This window comes from Charadrius vociferus, unplaced genomic scaffold (assembly GCF_000708025.1).
Source record: "Charadrius vociferus isolate BGI_N301 unplaced genomic scaffold, ASM70802v2 scaffold608, whole genome shotgun sequence".
Lineage (NCBI taxonomy): Eukaryota > Metazoa > Chordata > Aves > Charadriiformes > Charadriidae > Charadrius > Charadrius vociferus.
The window spans coordinates 626,608-639,644 of NW_009649605.1; the positions used below are offsets into that span (position 1 = coordinate 626,608).

General features: G+C 43.0%; 1 protein-coding gene across 1 annotated transcript in view; it reads right to left on the minus strand.

Annotated features, from left to right (window-relative positions):
- The window catches only part of OXSR1 (oxidative stress responsive 1), an 87,243-nt gene extending 75,468 nt beyond the window's left edge, over positions 1–11,775 (minus strand). The window contains exon 1 of the mRNA XM_009890479.1: positions 11,701–11,775. Coding sequence (XP_009888781.1) covers positions 11,701–11,775 — 75 coding nt within the window. The remainder of the gene's footprint in view (positions 1–11,700) is intronic.
- Positions 11,776–13,037: the final 1,262 nt, after the last annotated feature.

Here is a 13,037-nt window from a genome sequence, read left to right on the forward strand (position 1 = left end):
GATCAAGTTCCTTGGCATCAAATTCAGTCTAATTTTGAATACTTTTAACAATAGATACGTCAACATTTTTGGCTGTTTCTGTGTTTGACCACCCACACAGTAAAGCTTTTTTTCATCTCACTATCTAGTCAGATTTCCCAATATTGCTCACAACTATGGCCTTTCACTGTGCCACCTCTGTAGAGTCCAGCTTCACTTCTTCTGTAACTTCCCACCAGATAGCTGAGGACAGCAACAACATCCCCCCCTTAGCTCACTCTTCTAAGGCTGAAGAAATCCAGATCTCCCAGCCTGCCCTGCTAAGTCATGTTCTCAAGTCTCCTTCAGCATTAGACCATGCTTAGTTGAACACCTCTGCACAACCCTGCCCTCTCCTTTCACCATTCCCCAGCGCACACACAAGCTCTCTATTTTTAAGCGCGATCTGGAATCCATCCTCCACTATCTGGAGTGCAGTGCCAGAAAGCCGCTCGTGACGCAGGCTCTGTTTATAATTGTGCCCCTGGGTTTTCCTCTTATGAACAATGCACACAAAACACTTCCCTGCAAGGCTGCTCTGGACCAAGCAATGGCTTTCAAGCTCCAGGTATCCAGTTTCAGGTAAAAAAAAGATAAAAATTCAGAACCATGTCCTGTGGGGTCTGGCACGATCTCTCAAAGTGTTTATCTTACACACTACTGGTTACACCAATCAAAGAAATCACCTGTTGTGATTAGCTGCAGAAGCAGTGAGAGAAGTACACCGTTTGCTTCATTCCACATCTTTTTACGGGATTACACATCTATAACAATGAGCAGAAGATCTGGCTGTGAAATCACACACCCCCAAGGTCTCTTGGTCAAGGATGTAACATTAACAGTCCTCACTCCAGATCACTCAGGCAGGACACCCAAAGCCCAGGAGACCTTTAATGCTTTACAGCAGACTCTGTATTCATGCCTCCCACTGCAGGCACAGGGATGGCAACTTCCATCTCCAGATGCTTCAACTCTTTGACAGCCTCATGCCAAAGAGCTGTGGGAGCCCTGCTCTGTGGTTACTTGTTCCAAGGACAATACAGTAATAAAACAAAAAGCTACAAGACTGGGAATAGAATTTCTTAAGCGTTCTTACAGAGCACAGGACAGCTACAGATCTAATTTAACCAGAAATTAAACACCAGACTGCAAACTCAGGCTGATCTTGCATTGTTTGGTCCTACTGCTACAAAGGCAGAGTTATGCCTCTATTTTCTCCACCACGTTTGAGGTTTCTGGTGAGAGTCCTCTCAAAGAATGAGCCTCTTCTGAAAACAAACTAGCAAAAAAGCCCACTCTTAAATTTGTATTTCCCATAGAGAAAGGAACCAGGGCTTTACATTCATTTCTCCACAAGCTGAAGGACAACACATCCACACGCCAAGATGGCAATACCCAATTTGAAACCCCGGTAGAGGCAGTAAGAAGCCAGGTTTAACTTGGCGCACCCTCTCTCAACTCCAGCACTATTTGATCTACAGCAGAGGCAAAAAGATACTGAATAGAGAAGAGGGAAAGAAATACTTGCTAATACAGTGCAGGGAAGAAATAAATCATCTATTATAACAAAGAAGCATAACCGAAGCCAGAAAGCAAAAGCAAATTTGACTGAATAGTTGCAAAGAAGCCAATTATAAAGCCTATATTGGGGGGTGGAGGAAAATCAGCAATGCCCCCTGACTATATATCACAGCATAACTACACACTATATACGAAGACACCTGCACTATGCGTGCGCGCCAGTCCTGCAGACATAATAGCTAAACTCTCACATTTACAAGAGAGCAGCTACCCTCGTATTTCTGAGGAACAGGCTTTCAAAAGAATAGCTCGACCCTGTTTTAAATTAATCGTTCTAAAACTTCGCGCTTCCATGTGGCCAATGTCAGAATGTCACCCCGCCCTTCAATACAGCATAACTCACATCATTGAATGCAGTGTGTTCATTCCTCTTTCAGACTCACCTTGAGCACTGCCAAGTGCTGCAAACATTTAGCTGGGTTCAAGCCAAAGGTGACTGCACGTACATTAAGGCACAGGGCATGTGCTGGACAACACACTAAGTAAGGGTGATAACTGGGAGCTAATATGTCCAGGCACAGAATTAAGACTTACATACAAATGACTTATATTTCATACCAGCACCTCTGATGACTACAGTCTAGACCTTTTAGTGAAAGAACTGGAAGGAGGAGTGGGACAAAACACAATTATTACTTGTGAAATCCTATGTTTGTTTCCTTTAAATTGCAGGTGTATCTCTTTGTAATGATCTCTGGTCATTTATTCCAGTATATCCAGAGCTCAAGTAGTTTACCAATTCTGTGCAACTGGCAAGTCCATTTATTTCAATGGGCACTCACACACAAGGGATTTGTGTTGTTAGGACTCGATTACATGTTTTCCCCAAAGCCTCAGAATCTTTACTGAATCATTTCATGTTATTACCTGTGGTGTCCAAGAGACAACTAATATTTTCGGGCTAATCAGCATGTTCAAAGAATTTCAGAAAAGAATGAGAAGCATATTTCTGAAACTCAGCTATCACATTAGAAATACAGCCAAAATATTTGAACTGCATGTAAATTTGCTGACAGTGAATTATTCACCATCTTGATGAGAGCGCTCGTTGTTGACAATACCACTGAAACCCATGCATTGTGTTCAGAGCTCGGAGGTTTCTGCCCATGTAAGACAATGTCTTGCTCAGGACTCCTAATGCTCTATATACAGCAGAGAGCGATAATAAGTCGGTAAAGATCATACAGTGCTGCCGGCACTTGTTTAGACATGCTTCCCCTCCAGTGGTCCATCAATACAGGAACACTCGACGTTGCAGACTTATTGGCCAGGTCTTTAATTCAGTTCCCAAACTCAAAAGCAGGAATATAAACCCGTATCCAGTCACTTCTAAGAAGTCCAGTATCATTTTCAGAGCCATCAGCAACTGATGGGCAATAGCCACGGCTGGGTACATCTATTGCCCCATCAAACTCCACTTTACAAATAAATTACTCTTGATTTCTAAGCTGTGGAGAGATCTAGCTACTGTAAACCGCACGACTCAATGCCAAGGTTTCTGCAGAAAGGAAGGGGAGTCTTATGGAAATTTTCACCCCACCCCACGCCGCATTGTTCTCTCAAAACTCTTTCGATATCTCTTAGGCCCTGAACACAGAAAAACGTCATCTGTTTTCCCACCTTCAGCAAACATTCAGGTTGGGAATCCTTACAGACTAAGCACAGAAGTGACAGCTTTGGAGAGAGAACGGTCAGCCTGTCAATATAACACATGCCAGGACTGGAACAGAGGGTGAGGAATAGGGTTGGCCATGCAAAACATGTCAGTAAGATATCTGACAAAATTGTCACCAGGTCACTTTGCTGTTTGATTTCACCAGTGAACTGCTTCACCTATAGTCACCAGTTTATGGTGCATGCAGCCGAACCAGGCTCTCAGCCAACTCCCCACTGCCAAGCAGCGCTGAACACAGCAAAGAGCTGCAGCCAGCCAGCCATCGGACTCTACACTGAAACAAGAGATGCAAGGGGAAAAAAAAAAGAAAAAAGGCAAGAGAAAAAGCCACTGGTCATAGACGGTGTCAGTGGAGAGAAGAACAGGAGCAAGTATCAACCCATCTAATAATATTCTCCCCAACATTTTCACTGCAAACACCAAAGTGTGGAGGAGAGAGACGCCGCTGCAACTACGCCTAACCTCCTGCAGCCCCTAGGATAGCCCAAATTAGTTCAAAGTAGCATACACCCCTATCATACCTTTAAGCAGGTATGATTTAACATGAAGCCCACCTCAAAAGGACAAAACCACTACTGACACACTGATGGTTTGCAAGGAAGAGACCAGAACCTCACCAGAAAAATACAAACACCCTCCAGCTGCACGAGGTGCCCAGGTGATTTGGGGAACTGTTTTCCCCATGGCAGCAACTACACTGATCTCCAAGGGCCAGTTACACAAGTCCTGTGTGACCTGCCACATTTACTTAAGATGCTATTAGCATGCCTAAATTAGATTTTCAGTTTGAAACCAATTATATTTATTTGATTTCTTGCCAGCATCTCTGGCTAATTTAAAGGGCACTGCAGCTATGCAGTGTTAATTCTACACGATGGAAAGCAGGCTCAAACATCTCATTTCCAAACACAGCAATATTACTGGAGAAGGTTTAGCCTTCCCTTTTAATCACTGTCAGTTGTCTTTATGGTATATGCAGCAATGTAAATATCATGCTGGCTGTCATCAGGTATTACCAAAGCTTGAAACACAGCCCTGGTATGGTAGCCAAGCCAGCATTCCCCTTTCTTCCCTCCCAACCTTTATCTCTGAACTCTGTCTCAACTATAATTGTCAACTGTAGAGGATATTTTATTTGGCCGGGATTCCACTAAATAGAACAATCTGTCTGCATACAGTGCAGATGTTTGATAGTACAGTGGTTATTTTAGGTAAATAAGCTTTTAAGTATCAGATATGTCCTCTCTTGAAGGCTATTATCCTCTCTTTTCAGGGAATAGCTTGATCTAATAAGTCTTTTTGGCGTCTATTAGTGTGTTCAGCACACAAGATTAGCCCACTGGTTAAAAATTACGTTATTTAACCAAGAATAACGAGAACCATCCCAATCCTTAGGATCTGGACAAATAACCATGCTCGGGCTGCTAGTCTATCAGCTGTTCAAATAACAATTTGCATAGGTGAGCTGTTCAACAGGAAAAGAGTTCATGCTCAAGACACTTTTTCCAGTGAAGTACAGTGTGTTGGAAGTCAATATCCAGGTATTTCTTAGCTGTTAATACCAAGTTATTTATTACACAGCACTTGGCATCCTCAGCTACAATTTTTACTTTAGTGAAGGGATGGAACTTATGGCCTCACTCAGCTTTCAACTTGCTTGGCATGTGACCTTGCACGGTGAGAGACAAAGAGGTTCACAAAGAAATGGTGTAGGAGATGAAGTTCTTACAGGTGAGGACGTACAACTCGTCAAGTTTCCAAAGGACTCAATTTCCACTGACAGATCTTAGAGAACCACAAATCAGACTTTCGACAGCCAGCACATTTAAGGTTTGGAGACAGCATGAATGCCAAGCTACAGGTCTCCCATGCCTTCACTGGGAAGTGTCCTTGCAGATACAGCCTAAACATAAAGCAAGCGGCACAAGAAAAACACTGAGCTATAGACACATGCTATAAAAGAGAAGGCATTGTTACTTCCCACTGTCATAGGGAATCCATTAAGCAGCTGTTTCATACAGCAATGACAGGGTCACATGGAGGTTTGAGTGTTTAATAGAATGTATGCCTGTAATTCCCCCGTGCACCATTTCAAACACAAATTCTCATTAATTTGGTATAGGGATTATACAATTTGGCATCAGCTATAGCAGGGAACTGGACTCCATGACCCTGGAGTCCTTTCTAACTCTGCATCTCAGCAAAATAAGTGACAGTAGCTTTCTGGTTTTGTTCTGAAAATTGACATAACGAAATCCGTCCCTGGGGATTCTGCAGTAAAGGTGTTTACTCTGTGTCAAGAAGCATCTTCTTTATGAGTTTTTAAGCCATCAAGATAACCTAATATGGTGTTGCCTGTCTGAAGCTGGAGATGGCCTGAAATGCCCAACTGCTGTTTCAGCTGCCCCACTTACCAGCTCTGACCACAGCCAGATAATTATCTTCAGAAAAATATTCTGTAAATGCCCTCATCCCATAGCCATTAACTTGCTCTCTCACTTTTTCAAATGCCATCATTTTCCACTATTCTCTGCACCATTTTCAAAGTTTCCTTTTCAAAGAGCTGGAATGAACCCCGGAGCCCAAGAAAATGGACTTACAACCCCCTGAAGACCAAAAACGAGCAAAAGCCTAATGGGGACTGAATTGAAAATGAAAACGTACAACCTATCCAACAGTAACTATGGAGCTTTCATCCCATGTTTAGGAAAACTTCAGTTTTACAAAACATGTTGAATTGCTACAAGATGCAATAATCTCACACCCTGACCACAAGCACATAAATACAATTCCACATTCACAAGCAGGTTTTTTAGAACATTTTCCTAGTGTTTCCTATCCAACATTCTCCCCTCTAACAAACTGCAAAATTTGTCAATTAATTCTGCTCTAAGACAAACAGCAACTTAACTTCTACACAACAAGCCAGTAGAGGATACCACAGGACAAGCCATGTGCTCAGAAGACGCAGTGGGGTGCCCAAGGTCAAAATTTCACTCTGCAGTTTTAACTTAATTAACAATTCTGTCGGTGGATGAAAGGGAAACAGAGCATACTCCCACACAGCTTCATTAATAGCAAGGTGCTAGCAGTAAAAAGAGTAAAGTTTGTGCTTAAATTACCATTCATGACTATAAAGCAGTAAAATTTTAGCCAAACCCAAAGAGAATTTACTACAGTAAGAGATGATCACTGAAGTATTTCAACTCTCACTATTCTTCTTTAACAGCTGCTCATACCTTTTCTCTCCAGGATGAATTTACATAGGCTCATTTCCTGCCTGAAGGAAATATCCATTTGGGAGAATGCTATAAAGTCAGTTTAGCATGAAACAGTGAAATGAAACAAAACAATAAATTTTTCTCTCCTCCACCCCCAACTCAGTAGCTCTCAAGACAAAACGGACGGGGCAGAAAATTGAAATTTGGCCAGAAACTAAAACCTTATTCAGAAGAGCTTTTCTGTATTCCCTAAAAAATGCATTTTAATTTGACTGAGTTATAAGAGTTTGAGTGTTGTTTCACAAGCATGCAGTACAAGCCATATAAAACTTCAATGGTTGTACATAGGGAAGATTCAGCTAATTTGACAATTTGGTGAGAAAGTGAATCAGTGCTGTAGATTTACTCTGTATTTCATTTATGGACAGGATTTGTGAAACCTTTAAGACTTGAAGACAGCTGTGCCTGGCAGACTTCCCAGGGTGCAGAACCAAAGAGAAATTCTTGCAAGGTGTGTTACTGTGGTTTGGTGGAGGTTGATACATAACCAAATCTTTTTTTCTGGGGTGGAATTTCTCTTAATTGCAAGAAAAATCCATGTTAAGCAAAAATTCTGCAGGCAGTGAAGCACATCAGGAAACAATGATCTTCAAGAACTTTGGGGAGGGGTGAAAGAAACGACTTGGAAGAAAAAAGTTGCTGGATGTTGTAGCTATTGAGTAGGGGTCAAAAGAAATACTGGAATTTTTTCCTTTTTGCAGTTGGATCACCACAAACCCCTACCTGCTTGTACTCTGCGATCAGACCACATAATCTGGTTAAAAACAAGCAATATGCAGGCTGTGATGATTAACATGAGAACCCAATGTATTAGAAGTGTTTCAAGGCAAACACCACACCCATACAACCAAAGGGACCGAAATCAGAGTTGACAGAATCCCACACTCAGGTCAGTCTTTTTATTTGTATTCGTGCACGAGAGGCACATGAGAAATACTGAAGTGGTATCATGGACCTAGTCAGGTACCTGTAATCCTGTTCTCATTTAGCTGTATTTACACTATTTGCTCCAGTGATCTTGTCTTGTTCAGAAAAGTTTGATTTTGTTCTTCGTATGGCTCCCTGCATCAGCATATGCATTATTTTGCACATCAGAGGTACCACATCTCCTCTCGTACACCAAGAGCAATGACCTTCCGGTAAAAAGCCTGAACCGCCTGTCAGCCAGGGACCTAACGCTGCCTCCGAGACTTTCCCACATGACTGCCGGAAAGATAGACAGAGTTTGATGTTTTTTCAGAAATGTCAAGGCTGAACTCCCATAGGTGAAGTCACAGGAAACTGCAGGAACTTTGAGAGCCAAGTTCTTTGTATCTGCGTCTCACTTGTTTGATTCTAAAGGGAGTGCAGAGTAATAGGCTAAACTCATCTGGAAAGTCCCAGGATCCTGATATTTCAAAGATTTTGCAATGCCAAATTCCACTGCTCCAACAGCTATTCTTCTACACCCACAAAGCTCTCAAGTCTGTCTCTCCCTATTAAGAAAGTTTAATAACACCGAGTTTACAAGCGCTTCATTAGCATGTCCACAGCTAAATTTACTGCTACAGAGATTTATGATGGATATCATGTATTTTACGGGAAATCTTCCAAGAAAATTTGACCAAAATGCAGTTTTTCACAATTCACTAACACAATTAGCAATAAGAACCAATGTTATTGCCCATCAGTTTAAACAGCTCCAACTTTTATTAAAAGATTACATCTCTAGACACTGACTTGGTGGGCAAGCTGCTAACACTCAGAAATAAAACAGATGCTGCCAAGTTTAAATAGACAAATGTTCTGGGGAAAAGTTGATCCTCTCCAAGATTTCATCAGTTGCAGAAGGAACAAGGCTCCCAGGCGTGCATTTGTCAGCCAGCATATACACCCCTCAGGTGTGCTCAGGAGCACAGCATATCCAAATTTCCCAGCACTAGCCAAGATATTTGCATTAAATTGAAACTATTTAAATGGTATTCTTGAGAAATGAAAGTGTTAAATATTAATCAGTCTGGGAACCTACCACATCGAAATCAACCATAGGAAAGCGTGAACTATTTCCACATGAAACACACCATATGTTTCTTCTTAATACCCCAGTATAGCTGAAAGCAGCGGGAACCATCTCTGCCCTCCCTCAAATCAGCAGGCAAGGCAGCCACGCCGCTTTGATAACAACAACGTTTTCTCCCCAGCCAGCCTCCTTCACCACCGCTTGGCTTTGTACGTCCTCCGTCTGCTTCCTTGTGCATTTTATCCTCCTTCCTATCTGAGAGCAAACAACAGAAACACTAAAGAAAGACACAGGCACAACTAAACACTTTTTGCTTTCACTTCCCAAGAGGTGAAGATTGACTCAATTTAGCGCTATTCTAGCAGAGCGATGGTATCAAAGGTCTTAAAGAAATGAGATGTGCCAAGTATTCAAAGGAAAGGTAGCCTGGATGCAGAAGTAACCTGGCTGTTCAGTCTCACTCAGGAATACCCAAAAAGATAAATTTGTCTATGTCCAAGCAGCTGCAAAACTGTAGTACTGAGCATTACCCAACTTCAGTGCCCAAGCAGATGAAGTGCTATGAATGACCGCTAACATTTTTCTAACATATCTACATTTGCCCAACGTTAATTTTATACAAGCTTTAACATAATCTAAAACAACAAAAAAACCTTTTCCACCAACTTTAACCAGAAAAAGCTTACAAATGAGCACACAAAGCAAGTCTTCAGATGAATTAACCAGCCTGAATACTGGGAATACGCTGTAGGAATCAATTTTGTTTAGCTAGGCTGGGAGGGAGGAGTGGGAACCCGGGAGGAAATGCTAAAACAAAACATATGGCATGAAGACCGAAGTCTAAACACTCAATTTAGTTCTTAAGCAGTTATATTTTACAGTGTGTAACATTTTTCTTGAATGGGTTTTAAATAGGCCTACGAAACTGGCTGCAGCTAGCACATAAGACTCACAGGTAACAATAAACACCACACTTCAAAAAACAAATCTAAAAAGCTATAATTGGACAGAAGCCTCCCATTCCAGACTGGTTTTTACATCCAAAGACCTTGATCATACCTGGTGAGTACTTACAGGCTGCACTTTTTCAATGGCAGTGCCTTTTCAACACATGCGAAAACTACACAAGCACAAGATGGGTCAAGACAGACATTTTGATAAAATCTGGGAAAGCGGAAATCTTAATTCTGAGAAGTTCCTCTATACCTGCAAAACAAAATTTCTCCCACGCGTGCATACATATACTCACATTAGAGCTTGGGAAGAACATGGCTAGAAATCTAAATATTCAACGGCAAAGCCCAACTCAAAAGCTACACGAACTGCAGTCATTAAAAAACCTAATCATTCAGTAAATGGTGACTTCAATTTTCAATTTAAGCTTGATTTCTGAGGGGAGAAGAAACTCCCACCACATCTGTTCACGCAGCCTGCATTATCCTCATCGCTACGAAGGAATCTGTCAGGGGAGAAAGGGCACAGGAATAGAGCAAGGGAGCACTCCCACCACTAATTTATCTTCTGTTTCTGGCACAGACTGTTCACAGCAAAGAGGATGCTCCTAAATCAAACAGCTACAGCAAGCACAGCTCTCATCTTTCCAAAAAAGTAGCAAAATGAGAATGACCCAGTTCCAATCAACTTCACTACCGCTACCAGCATTTCCAACAGGAACTGAGAGATCCAAGGGAACCCGCATGTGCGGGTATCTGATCAGCAGAAGCAGCATGAGGTCGAATATTTTTTTTTTTTAGGCTTCAAAAAGAAGACTATCCTGATTTATATGCAATCCACGTTTGGAAGACCACCTTCACAACCACCAGCACAGACTACATTTTTCTTTTTAGATGAAAATGTAGATGTCTCCAGAGGCAGTATTCACCTGTGAGGACTATCGCTACTCTGGGTGTACATTTCACAGAAAGGCTTTATAACTTGCTTCTTCTACCCCACCCTCATTTTACCCTTTTTTGAAATGAAAGTTGGGTTCTGATCCTGAACAAGTTTCCTTGATTCAGTGGAACAGAAGTTATTTAACCTAAGGAGGCTACTCAGCACTTACTAACACTAACCAAGCATAACAGACACAGGCATTAATCCATACCTTTATAGTGGCATGAGTCATCCCCAGTGCTGAGTAATCCTTTTTTTAATATTAGCCAGAATGAGGAGGGCAGTTTTACACAAGTTTTCTTTACAGGTAGAAAACCTGCTCTTTCAACTCCTTCATCTGCACCAAATGAAAGCCATGTATGGCTATTTTCAGGAACACATTAAGGAATTGGACTACACATTGATTCCCTTTATTCTGATGTGGAAAAATAGCTGAGCTGGTAATCTACTGAATGTTGGACTGTAAATGTAAAGAGGAACGTTTTTCATCAGGAAACAAGTTAAATCCTTTAAAAGCACCGGTGCAAGGTCCATCTCTTTCCACACCAGGATGCCTCTTTGTTCCCCGCTGAAAGACTTTTACAGCTCTACAGAAGTAAAGAGAGCTAAAAAAAAAAAAAAAAACAACCCCAAACCCTTGAGGTTTACAGGAGACATGAAGCAGGAGACAAGGCAGTCCAGCTCAGTTAACACAGTGACATTTTGTCCCACAAATCATATACGTGCTAGGAAACTTGCGTCACATCTCCATCCAGGACACTGGCAGACACACCAATGTTTGAAAAGAGTAAGGGGGGGATGGGAAAGTTAAAAAGAGAAACCATATGTTTGCAATATACACATTTCAGTGTACACTCCATCTCACATCAGTAAGCAGGCAACATCCAGAGAAACTTGGTTTACAGAAGGACAGGGAAAAAGATACGGAAGAAATTAAATACTTCTTTCCTGATTTCTCCTACAAGTTCTGTCAGTTAATGTTAACGACACATCTCTGCGCTCCTCCTAATACTTTGAGGCTGTAGGATGTGCACCTCCAGCAGCAAGTTCTCCTAAGAGCAGAAGTGCATTTACATTCCCTTTTGTTCCCATCCCACTCTGCTCTGCAGCTACAAAGAGGCAGATTGTCTGTTCACTCCTATCGTTGGATACTCAAGCTCAAATCCTTGCTTTGTGCTTCCAGAGCACCCTTTTGCAGGCTCCCAGAGGAAAAAAGCATTTCCTACACACACACGGATCCAGTTCCCTTTTACCGGGAAATTGGTGGCATCTTCTTCCCTTCCTCCCTGCACCTTTACCTCCTGCTCCTTAAAGAGGCTGAACGTCATCCTCCCCAGGGCACATTTTCCAAAGGAGGTTTAAAGGGTTGATCTGCAAGATTACACCTTCTCTGTCTTTACAGGGAGTTTGTCTCCTTCCTAAAGCACCACTGCTCCCGCTGAGTGGAGGGAGAGGACAAAGCCTGATCCCACAGAGCAACAGGGATTTCCAGAAGGATTTCCCCCCCTCCACAGCTTTAGTTCCTTCCTACTTTTAAACAATGCCAAGAATTTAATCTCTTAAAACAGCATTTTCACAAACTCTCCCACCTTCCTTAACAGAAAACAAGTCTCCCCACAAGGCAGGGATGGAAGGCCCGGGCATGATAGTGCTACTTCATTTATAAACTTCAAATAAAAGCACTCCACAAAGATTACTCTAAAAATTAACCTCCTTCCTAAAAGTCTTTGGCCGGGAGCCTGTCCTGCCCTCCTGCTTTATTCCGTGCCTCCTGAGATCGAGACGGGAGGCATTGACCTTAGAGTCACCTGTGGCACCACCTCAGATGTGTCACATACTCGCCCTAGAGCAACGTATCCCTCAAACACACACCCCAACAAAATGGTTGAGACAGCCAATAAATCAGTACAGCGGGAGGCCTTTGGTAACTGTGCAGTTTAAAGTCAAAAGAGAGTGAAGGGGGAAAAAAAAAAAAATCATTTAATGGAGAGAAGGGCTGGGGCCTCGAGCTATGAGGACAATGAATGAAAATCCACAGCAGCAGCAAAAACCCAGGATAAAAGGCTCGTTCGGCAGCACTACAAAATCCTCTGTACCCCGCATGGACCAAAGCAACGTGGGGCTCCAAAACTGCTGAGAAAGGAGTCATCCCCCTAAAATGAATGGGGGTGCCCTGGAAGGTGAGAGAGCCCTCGTAAGCCGTGGAGTTCGCTCCTACACGCCCAGCGTATCCGAATTTGCACGGTGACAGGCAGACAGGAGAACCCCCACAGCGTGGACCCCATCCTGCTCTGTCCCCTCAGCCGGGCATGATGGGAGGAGGGATACAGAGGCTGGAGATGAGCCCCCCCATGACTGCCCCAAGCCTCTGCTGGGGGGTGGGGGGCGGGAAAACAGACCCACACTCCCCTCTGCGGGTCCAGCACACGCGTGAAAAGAGGGACCAGCCCCCCCATCCACCCACCCCGCGGAGAGGCTGCGAGTGGACCCGCACCCACCCAGCCCCTCCCTGAACACACACCCCCGCCACGGCGAAGGGGGTCCGCACCCACAGACACCCGCCGTGGAGTGAAGGGGGGGGGGGGGCAGC